Consider the following 27045-nt stretch of genomic DNA (forward strand, 5'->3'; position numbering starts at 1 on the left):
AATTTTAAGTGCAATGGTGTGCACTGATTGTTTTCTTCAGGTACAGCCTGGGACTTGAGATAGGAAGGGAAATCATAGACAAATTAAAAAGCAAACCAAAAATGGCCTCATTGTTTGATGGCCATGCTGGCCAAAGTGAGTCTGAAAGTTCATGAAGTAAACTCTGCAGAGGCTATTCAAACTCGAGTTAAAATTTTACTTTGTCTTTTGTTAAGTATCTTTCTGCATATTAAAGTGTCTGCAAAGGATAAAGCAACTAGAACCCTGCAAGTTCCAAATGGATCTAGGTTACAATATTAGTGCTATTATACATGGGCTATTTGGTAGGATCTAATATCAGGTTCTAATATCAAATTCTTTAATGGGCTAGTAGCAAGCACTTCTTTTAAAGTTACAACTGATCAGATGCCAGTTACATTAGCAATGCAACAGCTCCTACTAATTACTAGTCCTGTAGAAACTTGTGAAAGCTGGGCATGTTGCTCCATGAAACACTGAGACTATGCTTAAATGCTTTTGTTTTGACATTTTAATGTCAAAACATTTTTAGCCTACGCACACTTTCTTTTGACAGCACCACCATTCCTCACTGGAAGGTGAAAGATGTGTGCTCTAGGAAGGAGCGTGGGGCTTAAAAGGGCATAAAATACAGTTTTGTCCTCACAGGGTGTTTTCTTTGGCAGTCCACAAACAGCATCACGTCTCCTGAAGGTTTGTTTCATTTAGAGTGGAGGATTTTATTCAGACAACAGGACAAGTAGGGTTTCTGCCTTCCAAGATTTTGTGCAAAGATGTCTACATTAATAGTAGTTTGTTGCACCATAACCCAGCCCTGTCCTGACAAATGATGTGGCTGAACCTTTATTCATGCAAATCCTCTTTATAGAAATGTCTTGCAATTGATGACAGCCCTGATGACCACTTACAACTACACAAACAAAACTCACAAAAGGCTTCCATGGAAACATGCACACATTTTAAAGTAATGAGGTATTCTATGTTTTACTTACAGTGTTACCCCTATAGCTTCCTAGAAATTCACTGAACTCATTTTGATCCAAACTTTTGAGCTGATTCTGCTGAGCGCTCATGGTAAAAATAGGCTGGGAAACAAAAGAACACATGCTTATCACATTTACTTCATGTTGGCTGCTACATACACAGCACAGTATCCTGTGCATCACAGTCCAAGACAATTATGGCACTCAATTCAACAAGATGATGTTATAATCTCATTCCACTGAAATGCAAGTCACCTACAATTATCTTATGTCTACCATGTGGACCTGTAGGATAACTTATTCCTTTTCCACGGCTGGTAGAGTCTGGTTTTTACTTGAAAAATAAGATAATATTTTTCATCAATGATTAATTAACATATTTTTAAACCCAAAAGGGGTGATTTGTGGAATCTTGACAGATATCTTGCATAAAGCAGGAGGGTTCAATTCAAGGAAAGGAAGAAGAAATAGCACAAGGAAATATAATGTAAAAACCAGAGTTTGCTTTTAGTGTTCTTTTTTACCTGATAACCTCCTAGAGTTATTGTGATTGATACATCTAGAGGCTTGTTGGTGATGCCTGCAACAGATTTGATTAAAGACATGAAGAGCAGTGGGAACCAGACAATACAAATCAGCAAGACGATAATCATGCCACCCATTCCATACTTCACAACTTTCTTTTTCTTCTGGCCTCTTGGTTGAGGATATCTCTGCAAAAGCAAACAGCAATATGGTAACATCTCTTCTATCAAAGGTACACTTCATATGATTTTGTGGGTGAATATATAATTATCTTAAGGCTTCCCATCTCTTGTGGTAACTTTCTACCCCATGTCAGGCCAGATATTTTGAGATTTTTTTTAGCCAAACCTGCACAGACACCCACTTTCTGATGACAACAGAGAAAAGTGACAAATGAACCCAAAGTGTGTGTCCAGTGTGAAGATTGTAAACCTATGTGATTTTGATTCTTCGCAGCCATAAAGGAGAAAGAATTTAGGTAGGATAATTTGATTTTTTTTTTGTCTAAGTGCAAGCATGAACTCAAAAGAACAAAATATAAAATAATAGCAGAAACAGTGATACAGCAATTTGTTCCAAAAACTGCTATTGTAAGGACCCAGTTTCTTGTATTTGCACTTCCAAAAAATTTTATCTTAAAACTCCTTAAGGCAGATTTCCTCTCACAGGTATTGAAATGCTGCAAACTCTATATTGTCGGGGATGGGGGAAGCAGGAAAATGGTTTGCCAGCAACTGACATACACAATTAGTAAAATGTCTGATATTGCACTACCTCCACATTCATTTCATACCTCACTTAAAGTATTTCTAAGAGTTGACAGGCTTGATCCAATCTGTTTCTAGTGAATTCCACACCAACTCAAATTAACTAATGTTTAAAATTTTGATGCCATTCCTAAAATCTGTATGTTGCTGATGTAATATCCTTCTTTTTCTCTAGCTTCTGAGGACCAAAGTGACTGCTGGCTTCTCCCTTCAAAGCAGATCACATGGCATGTCTGCTCTGCCTTGCCTGTAATTCCTGTCCTCTGTTATTTGCCTCATGACTGAATACTCTTAATGCTTTCACCATCCTGTAAAATGTCTTAGTTTCACTGTAATTTATTTTGGTGTAAGTCTCTTACAAGATTTAACTCTGCAGTGTTGCGTAGCCTGTCCTCCATGCACTGCACACCACACATGCAAAATAAAGATGCACTGTACTGCACTGCACCTCAAACACACCAGGAATCTGGCTTTCAGGAAATTCTTCTTGCTTTGCAACATGAAACCATAAAGCCCTATGACAATATTGCATTTGTAGTACAATGTTATATTTAAAATCAATTATTTACTTTTCAAAAGCAGTGTATCAAGTCATTTGTCTTGTGCTACAGAATACTGTTTTCATTAAAGTATCACATCTAGATCAGCAGGGGTACATTATTTGTCTGCAGGAGATTAATTCAGGAACTTCTAATGATGTTGTAGAACATCTCAGAGAGAGTCTAGCAGTCCAAGTACTTAGGCATACCACTCAGTGAGAGAGAGGAAGAGAGAGCCAAAGTACCTTGAACAACACTTGGAAAATCGTGACACAGTTATTTTTCTGTATGGCATTAGCACACACATGCCAGCTTAGACATGGAAATCTTCCCATGTCAGATCTCTGCTACACATAATGTGAATTGTAGCTTAAAAATGCAGCGAGATGGAGAGTCAAAGTAGAGCTGGGTTATTACTTCTCCAACTGCTCAAGTCCTTCAGAACTCCTTCCATCCATGGCAGAAGTGGGAGTCATAGAGAAAAAGTCCATATGCAACATTTGTGTGCACTTTAGCTCTGAGTTAATCCACGTGATATACTTAGAAAGCAATTGCCATTAAGAGACAGGATTATAATATAAGTAGAAATACGTCAGTAACACTTAAAAATAAATCCACTTCAATACAGATGTAGAATTTCTGACTGGTTTGGTCACTCTTAAAATAATGTTTAATTTCTTTTTCAAATTGGCAAAATAAGCAAGCATATGGTTGCAATCTTTATAGCAGTTATAAAGAATCCAGAATTTGCAAGTTTAATTTAAACTGAAGCTTAAATGATTTAAAGAGACTGAAATTTCAGTGAGACAAATGGTGGGTTTATCTGGCCTGCAGTTCAGTTCTGGGTGTGCAGGGACTCTCCTGAGATAAAGGGGCCAGCTGAGTTCCCTCTGCAGCTACATGAACCCGGTGTCCCTGGGACCTACTCTGCGGGGCACGATCACTTAATTCTACTGCTATTTCTCCTAAGCAGCAGCTTCCCTGCTCCTCCAGGTTACTCATTTAATTGTGTGTGAGACTGTGTGAATGCCAGGACTTCCAACCCCAGCCTTGAAACCCAGGCATGCAATGAAGCCAGCAGGAACATGCTTGTGGAGTTCACATTAATGGTGGAAAAATCAGCTGGGCACAAAAGAGAAGCCGTTTGAAGTTTTATTCGCGGCGGCTGCCAACTGACATAAAGTACCCAACAGTCTGAATTTTTCTGAACACAAGTGCCAGGCATATCTTCCAACAAACTTTTTATGGTGAATTTCTCAGTTATTTAGGGACTCATGATTACTTCCCTTCTGCATGGGGAGAGAAGGCCTGAATCACTCATATGGGGTTTCCTTACTTTTTCTGACTCTCGCCAACACTTCAGGATGAATATATGAGCATAGATATCTTCAACACAGATCCAGCTGGAAAGACTGAGAGTGGTATCAGTCCAAACCCAGTCCATTACTGCTCTCAACTCAGTCAAAAATGGAACTAGGCGGAACCTGAAGGGAGACCACAGCAGATAACTTGTCAGAAACAGAGGCATCACATCAAACAAGCACAGCAAGTGTATATATGACAAGAGGGAGAATTAAGACAACATGAAAAGAGCTTAATTGGGGATTCTGTAATGATCACATCCTGAAGCTGCCACAGCTCGTGTTACTTTAGATCTTCTTGCCAGGCCATAAAGATGCTTATGCATCATTATGTCCATAATTGTGATTGAGCCACTGATGGAATGGTACAAGATTTCCTAGATTCACAGGATGGTGGGATTTATTTTGTATCTCTTTACACTAAGTGTTGTATGGCATCTTTGCAGTAGGTGGGCAGCCCTCTGCTACATATGGAACTGGGCTTTGTGACTCAGGATTAAACAGCAGAAGAAGGTGGGAATCAACAAACAGGAAATCAACATGCAAAGAGCAGCTGTTCAAAGGGCATCATTCCCTTCCCTAGTACCACACTCTCCTGATCAACCACATCTCAAAGAGTATTTCGTGTGAAGAAAGCTTCTGTAACTTTTCCTTGGAATGCAAGAAGCCCATACTGCAAATACTGTGAAAAGGCTGAAATGATTGCATTTTTTCTGTGAAATACATGTATGCTTCAAACTGGCTTAATCAGAAGGTCACTGTAACAGTGTAAATGGAGGATGTGGTCTGCCTGTGTAAAACCACTTTTCACTCTGAGGTGATGCTGTGCCTGTTCCTTGCCCTAACACTCTGAACTCCTCAAGAGTTAAAAATGTACAACACTTCTCAAAGCAAACATTTTTTTTTTGTGCTTATTATTAAGTTCTTATTTCTCAGGTGTGCTGTCTTTCACTCTATTCCTTTCACCTACTGAGGCACAGCAGGTAGACCTGCTCCAAAGATCTCTTTGGGATTTGACACCTTACTGCTTTTTAGGACTGCAGAACTAATAACATTACCTGTTTTCTAGCACAATGTGTAGCTCCTATTTCTGTTCATAAAGGTGATTTCTTGGAAGTATTAAAAATGTCTATTTCATAGGGAACTGAATGGCTGGTATGTCAGGCTTCTAGTTTCAGAATGAGAGATGGAATTTTATGAAGTTTGCCTTCCAGAAATATTTTTTCTTTTTTCTTGTGGACTACAGGGGACATATGGCATATACAGAGTGTGCTGTGCAAAATTTATTGTCTTATTTCCAGCAGTCTGTGAAGAAAAGTAATGAATAACCCCAACATTTCACTATAGCAAATCCTCATTGCACAAAAGAAAGTAGAAAGACAGTAAGTCTGTGCTTACCCTTGAAATAAGAACAGGTTGACATAGTTATAACTTTTTGTGAGGAAGTTGCCAAGAACACGAGTTGGATATCCGCAGCGTATCTGATAAGCCGATAAGCCAAAATAAACACATTTCACAAAATACCAGAGCTGGGCAACTGTGTTCTGGCTAAATTTCCTGTAAAGGAAAAGATAAAGGAAAATTATGAGCTTTTGTATCTGCAAAATAGACCAAATAAGATTTAAATGTTTTTTTGCTCCTGGCAGTTTCCTCTTCCTGAGGTCCTGTGAAAAGGCCTTGATTACAGACCCCATGGCAGGGTTAAAAGAGTGTTGGAAAGACACTGAATGAAAAAGTCTAAAACCAGCATCCATTACCACCCCAGGGTCACAGGAGAGAGACAGGGAATAGGCTCCCCAAAGAGTGATAGCTTTGAGCAGTGCCCTTTCCCTTGGGATGCTGAAGGCCCCTTGCAGTCTTCCTCGGCCCCCATGATGGCTCAACCCTCTGTGAGCCATGGGTAGGGGCTCAATCAAGGCAGCTTTAGTGGCTACTTGTGTTCATGGCAGCACCTCATACAGGAATTTAAAATGAAGTGACCTCTGAAAATATTTTCTGCCCTTCCCTGCTCAACTCAAGTCTTATTCCAATAAATAGTTCAGACAGCTCTTCACTTTCTCTTCTCTGGACTGAACTAACTCTCAGCCTCTCCTCACATGTACCACTCTGGTTGTTATTCAATAGCACAGTGGATCTGCAGCAGGTGCCTCATGATGGACAGGATTTGTCAGCCAGCCATGACTCAATATTTTCAATTAAATCCCACAGAAGTATTGTACTTAAGACATTTGCAGGGGTTTCTAATCTCACTTAGAAGGAATATAGGATGTTTCAAATGCAGATTTGAGATAAAAAACTTGATATAGATTTCCCAAAAGCACAAAGTCAAAATTATTTTATTTCATAACAATTCTCAATGAGCAGTAGATCAGAAATCCATTTGAAAAATGGTTGGTTTTTTTTTCAAATTTGGGCACAATTGCTACTGCACTTTCTTTTTGAGAGAAAGTGAGACTTTTCTGTTTTTACATTTTTATATAAATAAATATATTTATTTTTTCCCAGTAAAATAACTTGACTGTTAATGAAGTGTAAGGTGCCCAGGTGACACACTCAATTTCCATGGACAGTCAAAGGAGTGAGGAAAATACTTCAAGGCAACTTCAAGTAGGACGAGGGGAGCCAAGAGGAAAGTAGGAAGTAGGAAGAGGGTTAGCCATAGAAGAGGGCTAGGGAGAGAACCTTAACACCTCTGCACTGCAGACTGCAGTGGTCAGTGCCCTGGGCCATGAAATGTGAAATGTTAGATTTGGGAGTGAGCCTGACCAGGTATGTGACCTGGTCCATGCAGAGGATGACCACCTCCACATCACCTCCAGAGCCAAGTGGAAGGAGCATGGGAGAAGTTTGCTTTTCAGAATAGACACATATTTTAGACGTTCCTCAGTTTAAGGAGATTTAAATCCACAGTTCACACATTCCAGGAAAGTGCTAAGTTACTCTGAGGGAGACATTTTCTACTCGCTCTTCTAAAGCAGCATGCAGGAGTCCAGGGAGCAGGGAATTGGATCAGAGGCCAACATTGTCTCAGCTGAAGGCTCTAATCACTCAATTACAGGCAATTTCTCTTTCACCTGCTTGCATTTTGGCCTAAACTGAGAATCTTCCTGTGCATATATAACTAATTCTTCCTCAGACTTATATTGGCCACAGTTACTGCTGTGGAAAACGCATTCCAACTTTCTGCTTAGAAATGAGACAAAGAAGAAACTTGATCACGATTCCAATGCCTAGCTGTAAACACCTCCAATTTAAATACAGAGAACTTGGTAGAGCATCAGTATTCCACCCATATTGATTGTTTATAAGGCTTATACCTTTCTGTCACTCCAGGCAAGATAAAGAACATCCAGAAATGTATTCCGAAAACAAGGATGACCTGGAAGATGACTTTTCCCATGACAGTCTTTTTGAGGTACAGTGCTCGATCTACCACCATGGTACCAAACTGAATGAGCACCATCACCAAAAATGCCTCTGGGACCTGGTCCTCTGATAATGAAGAGGTGATATCAGCTGCAGCAGAATGTTTCTGAAAAGCAAAATATAAGGGTGGTCAAGGAAAAAGGACACTCGCATGATATTTAGCATCTACAACACGTAAATCCTCAGCAGGATTTACAGATAGATGCCTCTGTGACATACCCCAAAAGCCCAAAATCCAAACACAATGATGATGAAGTCCACTGTATCTGCGAGGAACATCAGCACGTACACATCAGTCACGGCACTGTAGTCTGGATGAATAAGATTGTAGAAAAACTGTCTGATGGGCACATACACCTGGAGAGTCCTAAAACAACATAGACCACAATGTGATGTAATAACACATAACTTGCACTGAAGAAAGTAAAAGCCAAGTGTGGTATGATTAATATTTTTAAAGATACCTAAGATCTACTCTGACAGCCTTCACAAGGCTGCAGAGACACCAGTCCTTTGTTCTGATTGCTTCTAAACCACTGTATTAGGATTTGTTCAGTAGAAATATACATAGCCAACCAAGGTCACAGGGGACATTTAGCTTTTTTATCAGGCAGATGCTATTTGAACAACTGCTGATTTGTCTGATGTTCAGCTGGTGGAACATCTGCATACAACAAACACTTGAATTAACATCAGTAGCAGCCTGCTCAATTTAAAATGCTGGCTTATTGCTTTGCTGTTTGGGACATCCCCCCAAACCCACACAACTCCTCATTTTGCTCACTTTTTAACTGTAAAAGCCTTGGCTTTGATCATTTGTTCTCGAAACTTTTCCATGAGAAGCTCTTTTCTAGATTTTTGCTTGATGCTTAACACACTGCTTCCCTTCTGACTGCTGTTCCGTGTACTGGTACTTCCTGGAAAAAAGAGGAAGGAAAAAGAAGTCAATTCAAAAGAAAAGTTTAAATACTAAGACTAGAAAGAAATAGATCTTGAGATTTCCAGCTCATATGACTCCCACATTTGAAAGAAGCTTTGAAATGAAATCTGCTTTTTCCCCCCCAGTATGATAAAATCTTGAGAGCATCCAGTAAAGGTTGAATCACTGGCAGATCAAAACTTGATTAATAGCTATAAAAAGAGAAAGTGACTAGCGATAAAAGCAAGTATTTGATTGATCTGACTCAGTCACCTCAACCGGTATTATTATATATATTTAGGCTAGGGTACCCCTGCACTTTGTACAAGATGGGGCATGTAATCTGTTTCAATATAACAAATGAAAATATTTTCTTGATTCAAGTGTCTACAAAAGTAGGTATGAAAAATACATGTGCTTTGCATTCCTTTTAGCTGGAGATTATGCTGGACCAGAATTTCTGGACCTGGGCCACACTGAGCATTCCTTTTCCAGCTTTTGGATTATGTCATTTAAAAAGCACAATGAATCACGAAGTATGGCTCTCCATTTGAACTTTAGGAAGGCTTGGAGTGTGTTCAAACATGAAGATACATTGGTTCATACCCTATTTCATCACTGAGAAGCAGCAGCATTCAGTAGACCCTGGGAGCTCCTCAGCAACCAGCCCAAGGTTTCAGTAGAGTGATCCTATGGGAAATGAACATTTGTCCTTCAAATCCCAGAAATGCTGTGACATTTACCTCTCTTAGATCTGTGTGAGGAGAAGCTGGACCTGTGAGAAAGCTGGGATATGCTGCTAGAACTCTTCCTCCTGATGGCAGCCTGCTGCTCGGGGAAGTGGACATGGATGGACTCCACTGATGCAGCAAGATTGACAGATTTCAAAGAGACAGAGGAGTCTCTCCTGCCTCCTGCCAGAGAGAGCTCATCATCAGTATCTCCTTTGTTACTGGAGCTGTCTCCTTTCTCATCTTCATCCCACAGTCCATGGCACTAGTAGAGAAAAACAAGAAGAGAACATATCAAGACTGTATTTCTGTTGCAATATTTATCACAGGCATTGCTCAGCTCAGTCATGTGTTAACAAGGGAGAAAACAAATTCAACGTGTCAGGATATCATAGAAATGTGTAGGTTGCAGAGGATCTTTAAGATCATCAGCTCAACTGTTAACCCAGCACTGCCAAGTCCACCACTAAGCCATGTCTCTCAGTGCCACATCTAAACGTCTTTTAAACACTTTCAGGGATGGTGACTCAACCACTTCCCTGGGAAGCCACTTCAAATGCTCAATAATCCTTTTATGGAAGAAATTTTTCCTGATAACCAAGTGAATGACTTCTTTATAGCACATAGTGATTTAAAAAAAAATAAAATTAAATATTGAATATAAAATAATAAACTACCTAAACCCAGATTACCTTTAAAATGGATCTGTGGAAGAATAAAGCAAGAAGCTGAACAAGATCATAGTGCACATAACCCTCTTTCTTCTCAATGCCAATAATATTGGGTGGATGGTAAGGTTTGTCTTTTGTGTAATCCACATGTTTATTCCAAGGAAAGAAGCCAAACTGGAAGAAGTATTTGATGACAATGGCCACCTGTTCAGAAACACAATACACTTGGGGTGTTTTATAAGCATGTCAGATACAATAGCCTCATGACAGTAAGAGGGATAAAACACGACTACTTTGTCAGTTTTATGAGAACATAAACAAGCATACTCATTACTATAGAGGAATAACACTTCACATTTCTCCAGTAATAAAGTCAATCAAAATTCACCAACAGATGATACTCAGGCACTTGAGATACCACAAGCAGTGCATTCTCTCTCTTGATTACCTATATTACAAAGAACAGTTTGCAAACGGTCCATTCTTGTGAGAACTGCTTTACATGCCAGGAAGGATATTGCTCATTGCAATGAAGGAAATAAGAAACAAGATCTTTCCATACCACAAAAATTGCTGAGGACTTTAGCAAATACTTGTATTACTATGAAGGGCCCAAAGCCCAGCCCAGATCCCAGAGATCGAAACCAGCTGAGGGACCATGCAAAGATTACAACTTCAATTTTTTGTGTTAGACATGGGCTTGCAAAACCAGCAGCATTACCTCAGTGTAGACAATGGCTGTCATCCAGAAGCGTTTGCTTGGCCGAGGAACAGACAGCATGGCCCACAGGAATATAAGGATGGGAAGCACCAGGGTTATCATGGAGGCAGAGATCATGTGGTTGAGGATGATCACAAAATAGCACACCATTTCTGACCGGGCCACCAGTGTATTGTACAGGGCATAAATAAGGAGCAAGACTCGAGGCTGACCAACATAGAACTTCTCTGACTCCTCCAACTCATCATCACGAAACATCCTGTGAGGAGCAGAGTACCACAAATGAGCAGAATATGAACTTCACAAGAGCTGCTTTTCAAACTGCTATTTTTCCTTTTGAAAAGTATTAAAATCTACTGCTCAGTCCAATGGAAGAATGAAAAAGGGGGGGATTTGGTATTATAATCAAATAGCCTGATTCTAAGCTCAGAAAACAAGAATTTCAGGCAAAATAAACTGTTCAGCTGTTTTTTAAATTTATTCAGAAAGAGAATCAGCCTGGCCTAAGCACTTCTACAAACATGGATTTCCTACAGCTGTTCAACCAACATATCTCATGCAAATGACCCAATACTGGTATGTATTCCCATCTGATTTATCAACACAGATAGGAATTTGGAGAAAAAGCAGGTACATCATGAGACCTATGTTATGAATCGTCCAGAGGCATAAGAATAGAACATAAAAAATACCCATGACCATTAGATGTGTCCAATCTTCTATTTATATGACTGAAATAAATATAAATGGCAGCGACTTTCATATAAATTCACAATCCTCACTGCTTTTAATAAAGTTTCCTGGCCTGAGAAGAGATCTTGCTGAAAAGCAAAAATTACTATGGAAAACCAGAAGACAAGACACTGCATCTGATAAAGTCAGATATATATACACTCTCTCTCCAGGTACAGGCAGGCTGAAAGGCAGTTCTGTGGTTTAAAATTTTGTCCCTGCTTCTGGGGAAGCCCTCCCCAGCTGAGTCAGACCAGAGAGCAGCTGAAGATGTGCAGGGGCACCATTCTCACCTCAATGCTGGTTGTGCTACTGAGCACAGTGTCTAGGGGGCAAAGAAGGGAACATCCTCTCCCTTATGAAAGCATCTAGCAAGGTGGTAAGATAATCCTCATCTCCCACTGGCTTAAACAAAAATTGCCAAAGGTCAGAGTTTCCCTTACAGTAATCAAAAATAATTAAAGGAGAAACATTTCCCCAGGTAGCCCTGGAGGAAATTCACTTGGAATCACAGCTGCCTAGAGAAGAGAAACCCTCTCCACAAAGAATATTTAGAAAAGCCCTTGACCCCAAGACAATTGCAGCGCAGAAATTCAGTGCTAATCAGAACAATTAAATATGGCATCTAGGAATAAAGCAGAGATTTCTTCCAAGATGAAATTGAATCACTTCAGAAACCTCTAATTAGAACAACTGCGCAGGAAATGAGCTTCTTCCCTTAAACTAAACTTAGCACAAGGTCTGTATCAGAATTTGCAGGCTAGCTCTGAGACAAAACCCCAAAATAATAACAGAATTTTACACCTTGTGATCAACATCTTTTCCTGGTAGAGGATTCTTACTTGTTCAGGAGCAGCTCACTAGCTGTTAGCTCGTGCGTCAGTGGGGGCAGAATCGTGTCAAGTTTGTCCGTCCGACTGTCGTCTGGGCTCACCATCATGAGGCTCTTCCCAGCTGAGTCATCTGGGGAGCCAAAGGGAAGGTGTTCAAAGCTGACAGCTTTGCTATAGGAAGGTGGAGCTTCTGCATTGCTGTCCACTGTGGAGTACAATGGCACATCGGTATCAGGAGTATATGCAGCTCCTTCTGAATCCAGGCTATAATCTTCTACCTCCTCTTCCTCCAACCTTGATGCAGAATGAGCTCCTTCTTCCTCATGCTCCCCTTCTACCTCCTCAATGGTTTCTGTGGTCCCCTGGCGGGAATAGAGCATGGTGACCTGTGTGGGCTCACTGTTGGAGATGGATGAAGAGAGTCAGCTGTGTTTTACAAGAGTCATGATCAAGAAAAATTTGTTAATTGTACCTGTATGCAGACAGCTGAGCAGCCTCATTGCATTCCCAGGCCTTCAAAGTTTGTATGATCTGATAGAAAAGATATTATCCTGATCTCCTCTTACACAGACGGAACATCTGGGTCCATCTGTTCCCTGAATGACATCCCATTGAACTCACAGTGATTCACCATCTTTTAACACCAGCAAGGAGCAAATTAGTATTATCAACAAGAGAAACTACACTACCTTTCTGAAAGTAGCTCAAACATTTCTGAACAGAATCAACACTGGCTGTTACATCTACTTAAGACATGCTCCATGGTGAAGGATAGGCAGCCATTGGATTTCTTCTAAACATGGTGCTTTTAATAATCACTGCATGAGTGTTGTATACAACTGAAACGTGAACTGAACACACACATATCAACTCTGATTCAAATAAAAGAGCACGTAACTTGCTAGCATTAAGAAATACAAACCAAATTATGAAACTGGTCCAGTAACAGGATATCTTGCTTACCTTTAGATTGCCCTATGTTCTTCAACACAGTCTTCCCTTTTTCTTTACCTGCCTGCTTTACTTTGGTATGTACCTATTTCTGGATTCAACTCTCTGATGCACTCTGATCACTTCTTTGCTTGATTCACCTTCCTTACTCTTGGCTTTGCATAGACTCGTAAAATGGTTTGGGTAGGAAAGTACCTTAGAGATCATCTAGTTCCAGGTCCCCTGCCAAGGGCAGGGACACCTCCCACTAGACCAGGCTGCTCTGAGCCCCATCCAACCTGACCTTGAACACTTCCAGGGATGCAACATCCAGAACTTCTCTGAGCAACCTGTTCTAGCATCCTACCACCCTTTGAATGAAGAATTTCTTCCTAGTATCTAATCTAAACTTGCCCTCTTTTAATGCAAAGCCATTTCCCCTTGTCCTATCACTTCATATCCTGTAAACAGTCCCTCTCCAGTTCTTTAAATACCTCTCCCATCCTTTAAATACTGGAAGTTTGTTCTGTGTTTTCCCTGGAACCTTTTCTTCTCCAGGATGAACAGCTCTCTCAGCCTGACTCCATAGGAGGAGTGCTCCAGCCCTCTGATTACATTTGTGGCCCTCCCTCTCAAGTATTTTTTTTTTACCTCTCCCCTCTCCCTCTCCTCCTCTTTCTCTTTTCAGTCTCATTCCACTCCTTTTCCACGGGTTAGACAACAGGCACCAACTCCGTGTCTTTGTTGGCTGCATACCCCTGCATCTCAACAGAGATGAAACAAGATTTCACATAGCTCCTATGAGATTAATGGGGACATATTTTCACATAAACTATAAACTTTTAGAGAAAATTGGCACAGGCAAAGCCATCCAGCACTACCATCTTCCGCCAAAATTAAAAATTAGGCTTCCTTTTTTTTTTTTTTTTTTTCTTTTACACTGCTTCCAAACTTATTGTGGCTATGTTAGATCATGTTACTTGTAGCAGAGTTTTAATTAGACCATGTAACACTTATGATGATGTGTGTTTGGATCACTCACAGTAGCACTCATCCTGGTTAAAATATACCAAATCATAAAATCCCACAATTTCAAAACTGATTGACTCAAAAAAATTGTCAAACACTTTCAAAACTGAAAAACGATGCAAAATTACATGAAATTTCAGATTTATAATATTTACAAATGATTGAAACACTGCTTCCCAATGTCATTTAAATCCCTGGGTTTTATCTGCTAAAAAGTGAATGAACACTTCTGAGCAGTCTTCTCTTGCACTGGATATTAATATTATTTGCTGCTTTTTCATAGCTATTTTCCCTTTCTTAATTCCAACACTTTACTGTAAATCAATGGTAAAGTAATCAAAACATATTTCAAAATCTTTCCTATATGGAGAAAAATAAAAATTGAAAAACTGGCACAATGGTGCCTTAGTTTCTAAAATTACACATCTCAGTCCATATTTAGGATAACTGATTAGCTGAGAAACTTAACTTCCAGTGTCCAATTTAAGAACAAGCATCAGCTCAGTAGCTCTGCAAATAAGACACTTTTTTAGCTGAACAAATACGGACTTTAGCCTGTTTTTATACACCCAGCATAATGTTATGGAACAACTTTAAAAAATACATGAACTGAGGATGAAAGCAAAACCAAAAAACAGAACAAGGAGTGAAACATCAAATGGATCCTAGATTATGATCCTGACTTTGAATCTCAGAACCGTGCCACGACACAGGAGGGAGGAAAGCTTCCTGTAACCATGCAAACCACTCTGCACACCACACACAGATCCATGTACACTGCAGTCAGAATAATGGTATGGGTAAACAAGTGAACAAAGCATGCATGAGTTAAGCACCTTGACACTATACTGCCACTGTCAGCTGATGAGGAGGACATATCCATGCTCTGCATTTTACGAAGCCTAGGTCGGGCGCGCTCACTTGTTTTAGGAACAGAGTCTGGTCCATCTAAATCATCAAGGGTTGACTGCCTTGAGAACAGCATGGTTGCTTCAGTGTAGCAGCTACAGCAGCGCAAACAGTTATAGAGACAGTGTTAAATACAAATGGTGTTATGATACACACGGTTCAGTAAACAAATATGCTCGCCATGCAGCTAAACACTGACACAGAGAAAAACGGTTCTGAGAGGAGATAAGGATTTGTTTAGAGTCACCACACACTCCCACGCACAGGTTAATCATGGTCAGTCTCATGTAGGAGCTATAGAAGGCCATCTATTCAAGCAGATATGGGACCAACATAGTGCTCTACATGCTTTCCAGGGGAACAGACTTACATATGTGAGCAGGTTTTATTTTGTTTACCCCTGAAATTTCCAGATTCCACAAAGATGTTTTGGGAAGGGACCTCCTCTGTACAAATTCTGTTTTATTACTGATATAATTGCTGAACCTTTTTACACAGGTACAAGCCAATTTCCTAAAAGAGCCCATAAAACTGAGTAAGCTCATATTCCACAAATAGAAAAATAGCTGTCAGACATTGGCTAATCCTCTTTCCAAACCAAAGATCCAAATCGGATATGTTACTTAGCCAGTAAATGAATGCCAAATATAACTTGCCCTGCATGGAATGGCTTTTATTTTGATATCTACTAGGAAGCCCTGATGATTCATTCCAGAAGATTTCATTTATTTCAATCACAGCTTAAAAGTATTTCAAAATTGGTAACATGCACATCTTGAAATAAAGAGCAGATATAATAAACCCTTATCTCCTTTCACTTATCAAATACAACAGGACACCAGAGACATACACAATACATTGAGCATTCATGTGTAACCGGAGAAAAGAAGAACTGGGTGAGTTATGAGAAGGAAAGTACATAATTAAATACAAGCATTTAACTGAGCAACCAGAAAGAAGCAAATACATTAATGGCATGTGATAGGTAAAAAATTATTTCTCCTGAAAAAATCTTTGACAAACACAGATAAAATGAGTTGAGTGACCTGGTGTAAACACATGGAGTGACCTGCCTGAGTCTCTCAGATAGAATGAAAGAAGAAAAGACTCCAAAATTCAGGATTTATACTCTACTTTTCTTCTTTTGACTCCATTTGTGTTACACCTGAGCAATGGCAGCAGGGGATTTGCTTCCTTGGCAAGCATGATGTTTGTCCAGGGGCACAGAGAATTGGGAAAGAGGTCAGAAAGGAAGGGCAACAGTGTTTTCCACGTTCCTTTGGTCTTGCTAGCTTGAAGTGAGGAAAAAAATCTGCTGGCATGAAGTCACAGTCTGCAACTATTGCCTTTAGGAAAATGGGGAGGAAAGAGCAAAATATGTGGAGAGAAGAAGTTATTCTTAGGCTTACCCTCACTGATGATCTTTTTTTGACAGAATGGCTTTTTTGACTGAGACTAAAAGCATACCTTGGCCTTTGAAGAGAAGAAAAGAATCACCAAGATACCAAAAGTATTGTGAAATACTTTCCTTAAGAGCCACCTCAATGGCAGGGGCACCGCTGTCCAGCCAGTTCACTTGGCCAAAACCCCTTGCAAGCCACTTCATTATTTCTGTGTGTGCACAAAGGCACACAAGGCCCTCCAGACAAAACCTGGAGGGCTGTCTGCGTGGAGTGTGGTTTATGACAGGGGAGCAGGAGGTCTGCCCTGCAGGTGTGATTCAGCACCACAGGAGTTCAGTGGAAGCTTGGTGTTACTAACCTGAGGGGCTCTTGAGGGAGGTCGTTTCCCTCTGCACATACAAACACGAGACACAGCCAGGCTGTTCTGTCAGCGAGGCTTTGGTGCTAAAATATGAGGAGATGGCAGCAAGTAGACAATACAGTTTTGCAGATGACCTTTCTGTCTATGTGCTATGGTGTTTTATGTACGTGTCATTTCAGATCTCAAGGGCTGAGTTATTCTTTTGAAGGGCAACACTTAATAATAAGGTGTTGAAGGACTTTAAATGCAGACATAGTTCAAAGGGAACTGTCCAAGGGACTTAAGCAGAACAGCTGTTTATGTTCACATGCCTTTTCATATATTTTCAATGGAAGAAACATATGCCAGCTGCCCTCCCAAACATGCCAGCTCTGACCTTGCTCCCAGAAAAACCAAAGGAAAAGCATTTATTAATCCTAATAGATAAAAACATTTGTTTGGATGAGTGCCTGCAACATTTGGTTTAAAGCTGTTTTAAATGAAGAATGAATCATCAGAGTAATTACTGACTGAGCAGCTGCACTATATCCTCAAATATCAGGAGATGTGTGTGAGTTGTCACCTGTAGCACAGTCTGTGTATTTGTTATGTGCTTTAGGAGCATGCCCACAAACATGGAGAAAACACCAGCGAAGTGGAGAGATGCACACTGTGCAAAGCTGATGTTGATGCAAGTCATTGCCTCTCACATAAATTTGATCCAAGCATATCTTCCTAAGTGATTTTTAGAATTTGTGTTGGAGATCTTGAAAGCATTAGCTTCTTAAAATCATTCAACAACTACATATTTTAAACTGAATTCTCATTAAAAGCTCCAAGTTCAAACATTTTATATAAAGTTCATAAGGTATCCATTTTAAACAGGGATACATATATAGCAGAGATGTTTTTATCCTTAGTGAGTAGGAAATTTTTAAGTTTATGACTTTTTGTTAAACAAATTTACTGTTCACAAAGAATTTTTCAGCTTAGTGGGTGAGCTATCTTTTTTTTTTTATTATTTTTTTTTTTCTCTCCATGGGCTAATTACTGACTGGCATAATTTGTTTATTGTCTGTATTACTACATTCCCAATGCCTCCAAGAAAAAACCACAATCAATCCCTAACAATCACAGGCCTAAATTGGACTTTAATCCAGCCCAAATAGGGATTCTCCTTTCTTTTGCCTCCCTAGGCAAAATTATCTCTCCAGTCCTCCCTGTCTCAAGCCCTATTCTACCTACTAGTGAGGGAAGCAAAGACAAAAGGTAATGCTCTTAAACACCCTGATAGGGATTCCCTCCTTCAGCTCCTATAAAAGTCTACACAAAGGCAGAGTTTTTTTCAGAGGAACTGAAATTATTATTTGTGATGGGCAAAAATTAATATAAATTGAACAGGATACAAAACCTTAGATAACCTGAAATCTGACCTGTGTGTAGCTGCTATTACATAATTGTATGCAAAGCCCCAGGAGGGAAGCCAATTAGTTTTAGTAAGTTCCCAATCATCTTACTGAAATTCACAGTTTTTTAAACTAATAACCAGGTCATCAGTCAAATGTAAACAAACTGCAGCAAATGCTCTGCCATGCTAGATCCCAACCCCTTCTGGTGGTGTTCCTCAAAGAGCTTGGTAAAGGAACAGCATCATCAGTCCCTTCTCCTGGCCCATATGAACTTTGTGTTTTGCCTTTAGGAAACATGAGAGTATTTATATATAAAGAGAAACCAATCAAATACCCTATGAATACCTCATAGTTTCTACTGTGTAGAGAAATGACTGAGAATAAATGACAGCCCTATTAAAAGAAAAGAAAACAACACAAAGGACACTCTACATAACTCCTTTCAGTACTTTACCCAGGCTAAGAAAAACATCCCTCAGTTAGACTTATGAGGGTCAGCCCTGAACTTCACAAGAAATTTACAGTTCCTGCAGCTGATCATGAGACTTTTCCTCTTTGGCTATCCAGTGTTTACCTACAGTAATTCCTATCCCAAACACTAAGGATTATGTCTTATTATAATGGAATAGCTTCTGTGCTTCAGCATTCCTGCGTGCTTGTTCACCTTACTCAGGGACCTAATGTCCACTAGAGAATTTTAACACTACAGAATTTTTAGCAGTGCAACCAAAAGATAACCAGAACAGAAACACTCTGCCCCTTCCCAAAACTTTTCCCTTGCAACCTGAAATCCATGATCACAGGGATGCCTTAGATTTAATTAGTCACTTCTACATTTACTGGAAATCATTACTTTAAAATGCAAACTGCCACCTGCTGTTGTTTGGGCAATTAGAGAAAATCAATCAATAAACTCATAAGAATTTACAAATATTTCGCTTTTCTCAAAAATGACATGGGCACTTCTGTAATTCGTGGAGAGATATGCAAGAGTGCCCCAGTAGACAGATGGCATTATCATTCAATCAACAGACTCATTATTGCTTCCTCTATTATTATAACAGATGTCCACAATTTGTAATACTCAGTCCAAGAATATTTGATTGTTGATTACCAGAAAGAGAATTTGGAATTAGAGAAATCAGTCATAACTCTGTCTTTGCTATTCCTTTGTTCATAAACCCTGTGACAACTTTGAAGGAAATGGAGATGACAGAAACCCATGTGAAAGATTTAACTTCTGTTACAAAGCATCACCACAGAATCACTGAATTCTCTGAGTTTGAAAAGAGATTTTAAATCACCCAGTTTAAAGCAGGGTTAAAAATGGGTGGTTACTCTTGAACACACAAGTTGGGTTCAACATTGGATATCATCTCATTGAAGAGGCAGAATCTATTCATTAAAATTACAAGACAAGTTTTTCTTTATAAAATATTATTTTGGAATTGGCTTCCCTTTGTTTATGGTTAAAGCTCCTGCTAATGATTTTATACTAATTTTACTAATTAGTATACTAGTTTACTACAGATAGAAGTATACTAATATATACTTCTATCTGTAGTAAACAGGATGACCAAAAATGATTTAATGAAAGCAGGACTGATATTACTATTTATTCTTTAGGTGAGACTGAAAGAGTTAAAATCTGCCCTGCAGATATCAAAGTGGGTCCAAGTGAGCTGGAAACAGAATTGACTTTACATTTTTTCTCACATCATCTGACTCCTGTGAAACTTTGAGACAAAACACAAAGGTGTTGCTCAGTTGGGCAACAAGTCACTGAGAAAGATTTGCTCAGATTTAGTGTTTTTACTGGAGTGAACCTCTCAAAGGTCAGTGCTCACTAAAGAGCAATTTGTGGATATTTTGTTGAAGCATAATACTCACAGACACTCTTACCCTTGCATTTCAATACTATCTGAAAGGAAGACAACCCCTCATTATTTTCATTCTGCTGACATCTACCCATACCTCATTAGTAAAAGCTATGCATAATTTACTGTACACAGAAGTTTCTGAGTTTGCTGGGAGTATCAAACACGATATGATACTGCCACAGTTCACAGGACAACAGGACACAACAGAAGACCAGGGATTTTGAAACAGCTGGATTTCCAAAGCCCTCCCTTCTCTCCCTCTTGTTATACAAATTCTGCAGTATCTTAACAGTCAAGAACTCCAGGGACATGGTGGAAACAGACTGGCTCTGTAAGAGAAGGAAGTGAATGTGTGTGCCTCTGTGTGCATGAAGCAGCAGGAGCAGGCTGTAATTTTGGCAAGGGACTTGATGGCATCCGTTTTCAGAAAAGAATGAGGAAGGTGGTTTTCCTGAACTAGTTTGGATATTTGATTAACAAACGTGTAGCTCTGCTGGACTGTAATCATGGCAGCTGGGAAACCAAACTCTGAGGCTGTTCAGATGGTTTTTGCCCTGTGGGTGCAAGAGGGAGTTTTGTTCTTTCAAATGCAGAATCTCTTTCAATGCAAAGCCTTTTCCAATTTGTGGACAGCAGACAACAATTTATTTTACAAAGATGAAATATTCACCATAAATGATCCCTCCCCAAATTACATGCCTGAAATCCTAAACCATTATCACAGAAACATCCTCAGCACTACTTACTTTCCATTTCTTTTCACAAGGAATAGAATGCCAATGCAATGACTCCTAATTCTAGGGGAAACTGAAAACAGTGGGGTAGTCATGCAGAAGAAAAGAAGTTAAGCCAACAAGTGAGTCCATCACAATAAAGGAATAGTAACATGTAATAATTTTCACTATTAAGATGGCATGGAGAAATCAAAAAGAATTCAACATTGATTAGAAAGTTCATCAGTACTTAGACAATATCTAATATTACGCCTATTTCATGATCCCTCTGTCTTTCACAGAATAAAATCAATTCAATACCTGGAGATGCTGTCATGAGATGCTGCTGAATCTAAACTATCCATTCTTTCAGATGCTTGCAAACCAGAAGGTTGACTGGGATTTTTATCAATTGAGTCTAGTCCTGACTCCTCAGAAAGTTTCATCATATGGTTCTGGTAATACAAATGGATGCTCTCCCGTGTCGGAACATTGCCCTGTGGAAGAGAGTAGAGGTAGACATACATGGCCAGGGGGATGTGTATTCTTTGAGGGAGCAGTTTCTTCTGTCATTTGGCAAGTAACAGGTTAAGGACTGTGCAAACACCTTCCTAGAAAATAGCAAACTCACACCTTTTCAGAGTGCAAGTCAGATTTTGACTTAACCTACCATGGCCCAATGTGTTTGGCTTTCAAGCAAAACTGGAGCAATCCACGTGGTTTCAGACTATATTTAGCCACCACAACTCTGCTGGATGGAACTGAAGATCCTTCAGCACGGGAACGAGGAGTGGACTGAACCCATGACTCAATCTGCACTGCAGCAACTTTTGACGGATCTCTTTTAGACAGCTTTACTGACTCTAGGAACACTTATTAGTGGCCAGTTGCAGAATTTTTAAACAGAAAAAAAAGCCCAAGAAACAGTTCATGTACAGACTGATCTAGATTTTAATTAGTGTCCCAAAATAAAAATTTATTCATGAATTATGGACACAGATGGAAAACCATGAAAAAAAAAAACCACTGAAGATTTTTACTCTTTCTCTGTGACTACACAATCAAACAAGTTCATGAACTGATAGTTTTATTAACTGTCAGACCAGATCTGGGCACAGAATCAAGTCTCTGGCTATGATATTGCAATCAGAATTTTAAAGGTGTATCATAAGAATAAAACTGAGAATTTTCTGTTCTTGAGCAGAAACACATCCAACTCATTCCACTAGTGGTTGCATTGACTTCAGATGATGCACTGAGAGGGGAGGTTGTTATTTTTGAACAGTAAATTTTTTAACTTATAGTGAAGCCTTATGCAAGGACTTTTCCCAGCTAAGATAATAAAAGTAGTCTAAAATATTGTCTGTATTTCCTTTACTAATTTTAATAGTTTCTAGTATTTCAACTACAATCCTCTACAGTGTCCCAAAACTACAATACTCAAAATCTGATGTTTTGTGAAAAAAAAAAATAATTAAAACATCTTAAGAACAAAATTTGACACTCAGGTTTTTAATTAGGTATGCTTGTGTACAAGCTGTGTTGCTTCTGCAGTGGTAAATGTTGGTGCCATTATGACATCCTGACTCTGAAATGAGGGTACAAGTTGCATTCTAGCTCCACCACAGGCCTGGCATAAAGGATAAGAGTTGTATCATCTATTTGCATTTAGGAGATCTAAACACATTTCTAGTTACACTAATATTAATCTCTGCTAATAATGGGTTTTGCTAATATACAGTTGGCTTGTGAAGGACCACATAGCTCCATTTTCTCTGAAGAAATATATGTCTGTATGTCAGTTATTTCCAGTGCAAGTTGATCTAGAAGAAGAGTGAAATGTGCAGACTGAGGTAGTTTTTGAGCTGTTTAAAATGCCAGCCTTTCCCTACCTTTTTGAATCTATTGTGTCCCTTCAAAACCACAGTATACTACAGAAGTTTCAGCCAAAACCTTACATCAACCCCTCGAAGAATTATTTTTCCCTTGTTTTGTGTCCAGGTAATAAATCAAATAATTTATTATTTAAGGATTTATGAACCAGCAAGCAGTTAAAAAGTCCAGACTTATTTTTAAGATGCACATGTATGTGAAATTTTCACAATTTTCCTCCTCACTGCTGTGATCTGAAAAGACAGCCTTTCATTTTTCACCAAGCTGGAAATGGCATTAGCAGACAAAAAAGACTGAAGGCGTTACCTTCTTAATCTCCCTGGTCAGCATACAGCGCTCGATCCTGAGCACAGTGGAGATATCGATGTGCTCTCTGGAGATGGAGTTAAGCCAAGCTGTGAAACTGTCCAGCGTTGCCAGGAAAAGGACCCAAGTAAACTTCAAGATATTAAATATCCTCTTGATGATGTTATCTAAGGGAGAGCAAAGGCAACAGAGAGTTAATGAACACAAATACCTTCTATTGCACTTTTGCCTGGAGTTAGATTCATTTTTCTTTTATTATCTAATAATAATAATAGTAATAATCCAGGCTGCAAAACCCTGTCATACTAAGGAATCTTTGAAGATGACTGGAGGCCTTTTGGCTGTCTGGACCATTTTCCTGACTGTACGCCTAGGCTTATCATCTGGAATCCCTCTTCCACCCTGTAAGTCCTTGGTCTGCCACTGTTAGCCAAATAAGCAGCTCCTGATTTTAGAGGGACACTGTATGCACAGGTCTGTGAAATGAAACCCAAGGATATGGGCATCTCCTGAGAGTATTAAACATCCCCAGGTCCTGTAATCTGAACAAGTGCTCAACCAGTGTGTTGAGCTGATCCTCTGCAGTTTCTCTTTGTGAGTATTCCTCTCTGCAGAAACTTTGACTTTTGTGCTTGAACCTTGCTAAGCTGAATTTTTAAAGTCTAAACTGCCTAAACAGTCTTTGAATCTGACCTCACATCACTTTGAATCACACTTCTCTGTATTTACTGTTTTTAAATCCTCTGTTTATCTAAGTAGGCTGCACTGTGCCATCAATGATCTCAGATCAACAAGCACAACTAGGACAAATAATGATTTATAAAACTTTATTCCTGCACCATTTTGACAAAACAGTACACTTTCCCATGAATAAGGCTTATGGGTGCATACCAACAGTAGTAGCTTTATTTTACTCAGCACATCTGTCGCAAGTTAATTTCTCATTTCAGTAGTTCATTTGGCATTAATAATGGTATTTCTCATCCAAAAAGCAGATTTTTCAACTTATTTTTTTATCCACTCGCAAACATAAACATCATACTAGAGTTTTCATGTAGTATTACAAGTGTTCAGGGCCAGGCTGGATGGAGCTCTGAACAATCTGGTCTAGCAGAAAGTGACCCTGTCCATGGCAGGAGGGCTGGAACCAGATGATCCTTAAGCTCCCTTCCAACACAAGCCATTCTACGATTCCATGAATCTATGAAATACTAAAAAAAATTCTTTCCAATAGCCAGTTTCAGAGCTAGCTGTCCCTGCTAGGTGCCAAAGCCCAGAGCACTGTGTGTAAAGATGAATTTTTGATTAAGCAGGCTAAGAAATTGTAGAAAACTGTCAATAATCTGCCATGCAGGATGCTCTCAACAACCTCGCTTCTTATCTGTACCACAAGATGGCATGCAAAACTCTGCAGAATGAGTGCACAGCTCCTTACAGCAGACTGCAAAAGGAAAGCTATAATAAAGTAAAAGATTTCCCTGTACAGGCAGAGTTGTTGCAGGCACATTTATGTGGAGAGAAACTATGGGAAAAAATCATTAGTGGTACTTTACTGGAAAGTGGGATCTGAAGTAGCAGTATGTCCCATTTACCTGAGCAATGCCATGGAACTGGTCAGCTAGCACTGAGCATAAGAGCATTTAGCACCCTTCACTTGGTCATGTAAATATTTCAATAATATTTTGCCCTTTTTTTCAGGCCTTTCCTATGTCATTTACAATTGGAGATATTTATATGAGCTAGCCACATCAATCTTATCCATTCAGTGTGCAGGTTGTGAAGCTAAGGAAATCCTGCCATTAAAAACTAAATGTAAAGCTGTTTCTACTTCTAGGACCATCCATTACCTTTGCATTCCAGAGAATATTATGAGTAGGTAAAAAGAGAACAGCACACATAAACAAAAATATTTGGATATATTCTTTTTTAACCCACACTCTTCCTCTCCAATATGTAACTTCTGTTATTGACTTCAGGAGAAGTCACTGCTCTCAAGTTAAAATTATTTTTATTATTGACCACCACTAGCCTGGCATGGTGCCAAGTTCTTCCAGTCTAATCTGAAAGGTCATTTTCCTCCCCGGATGGAGGTGTTTTAGCATACATTTTTAATGACACTGTAGCTGTTCTGGCACCTCTGCTGTTCTTCAAAATTTTTAAAAAATAATCTTTTGGGGATCAATTGCATTTAAACATATTCAAAAAGGGAAACAAATACTTTGTGCAGAGAAAGCTTCTTTCTGCCTGAGTGCGAGATAGGATTCCACCTTAGGTTATTAATGATACCAATGATACTGGCTAATTTTTCTAGGTATCTTCTTTAAACAAATTTTACCTAGGAACAAAGTAATTCAACAAAAATATAAAGCACTTTAAATGTATTATTTCCAATATAAATTAATTATAAACCTCCATCTTTCCCCCATAACTCCTGTGTAGCACCAACATGACATCCATCCCAAGATGCATTTGTGTGATTCACTTCAGTGTTTTAAGACAGATAACTGTACTGCCAGTAAGTAACAAATAAAAACCCACCAATCCCCCCTGTTCTCAGAGCAATGCAACTCATTTATTTGAGACCACTGCTCTAGTGAGATACAAGTGGTATCTCCCACATACTTTTAGCCTCTTCTACCCTGTAAGTCACTCAGGGACACATTTCTAACTGGAACTGTGGGAAACAATTTCATATAGAGAAGAAAAGTAGATTTTGATGATAAAGTCTCACTCAAGGTAAACCATGATGAAGATTTACTTAAGAGGAGAGTCTGTTCTCTTTTTAACTCCAGTTAGAAACAAGGAGAAGCCAAGCTTGGATTTATGATCTATTACATTTCTTTGTAGGAAAAATTTGAATGTGGGCAAGATCCTGAAAACTGCTGCCATTTCTTCTGTAATATAGAACTGCCTTAAGTCTGATTTTGAATGAGAACGTGTAAGATAAGGAACATATAATTCTTTAGAGGTGATTACTGTTCATTGCTGAATGGATAAGTACCAAGAAAAGCATTATACTAACCTTGCTAAAACACACCCCAAATCAATGGAGATTTTAACACAGAGCTGTGTGCAGTCAGGTCTGGAATCTTAGCTTAAGTTGTTCCATAAGTAAAATACACAGCAGTGATCAAGTCTGAGCTGGCAGGTCTATTTGCTATTTAGAGAGTGAGTGCAATAGCTAATAGTCCAGAACTAGAAGTTCCTATGCTCAAGGCTTGTAAATCTTGCAATAGAAAATCTGATATTACTTAGGAAGCTCTTACTGCATCAGTCAGAGTGGATCATTGCAAGGCTGCCTCTGTGACAGGCCACTGGTCACAACTGCACAGAAACCCCCTGCCTTCGTACCTGGTCCATCAGATTTCTTTTTGACAGGTTCCTCTTCACTGTCCTCACAGTCTGCATCATTGCCACCTCCTGCAAACAATGAGCAAACCAGTGAGTGTTACACCTACAGAAGTGCTGGTGTAAATGCCATTCAAGCTAGAAAATGCTACAGTTCCTAGCAGTAGCAGTAACCTCACCTAGCAGCATAACAGAAAGCACATTCTCATTTCCAAAGCACTCAAGTGAAGGGACAACTCTGTCAGTAAAGGTGGTCATGGATGAACATCCCTCTCATAATTTGCAGTCATGTTCTCTTTCTAGATAGGCTGCTGAGTGAGATCATCTACTGGTGGAAACCCAGATAGTTTCTCAGTCACTCCTCAGCCACACTCAGCAGTCTCACCTACTGCTGACTCATGCTTGAGCTCATTTCTTCACCCCCTGCAAAGGGAAACCTGAGCAATGCTCTGATCTTCTCTGGCCCACCAAACCCCAAGGAATTGAAACATTCAGGCTGACATGAAGCAGCAGAGTTGTTTTGACACCACCACATGTATTTATTTAGGCCTCTAGCAGAAGAGTGCTGTAGATTCACAGGCAGAAATGAAAGGCAAAAAAGCAATCCTGCATCTATCCAATGCTCAATAACTGCAGCTACAGTTTCAGTGACAGAAGCC

At 39.4% G+C, this 27045-nt stretch overlaps 1 protein-coding gene across 1 annotated transcript in view; it reads right to left on the minus strand.

The window, feature by feature from the left end:
• The window catches only part of PIEZO2 (piezo type mechanosensitive ion channel component 2), a 287945-nt gene that overhangs the window by 8447 nt on the left and 252453 nt on the right, over positions 1 to 27045 (minus strand). Inside the window, exons 35-48 of the mRNA XM_088061177.1 lie at positions 26390 to 26458; positions 23039 to 23205; positions 21161 to 21336; positions 12236 to 12625; positions 10662 to 10920; positions 9962 to 10144; positions 9282 to 9534; positions 8404 to 8536; positions 7839 to 7986; positions 7511 to 7725; positions 5592 to 5750; positions 4169 to 4316; positions 1526 to 1714; positions 1011 to 1103 (exon numbers count right to left, since the gene is read on the minus strand). Of these exons, the coding sequence (XP_087917303.1) occupies positions 1011 to 1103; positions 1526 to 1714; positions 4169 to 4316; positions 5592 to 5750; positions 7511 to 7725; positions 7839 to 7986; positions 8404 to 8536; positions 9282 to 9534; positions 9962 to 10144; positions 10662 to 10920; positions 12236 to 12625; positions 21161 to 21336; positions 23039 to 23205; positions 26390 to 26458 (2582 nt within the window). The remainder of the gene's footprint in view (positions 1 to 1010; positions 1104 to 1525; positions 1715 to 4168; positions 4317 to 5591; positions 5751 to 7510; positions 7726 to 7838; positions 7987 to 8403; positions 8537 to 9281; positions 9535 to 9961; positions 10145 to 10661; positions 10921 to 12235; positions 12626 to 21160; positions 21337 to 23038; positions 23206 to 26389; positions 26459 to 27045) is intronic.

This window comes from Pseudopodoces humilis, chromosome 1 (assembly GCF_049639895.1).
Source record: "Pseudopodoces humilis isolate 2021_Gansu_Grassland_sample_001 chromosome 1, ASM4963989v1, whole genome shotgun sequence".
Lineage (NCBI taxonomy): Eukaryota > Metazoa > Chordata > Aves > Passeriformes > Paridae > Pseudopodoces > Pseudopodoces humilis.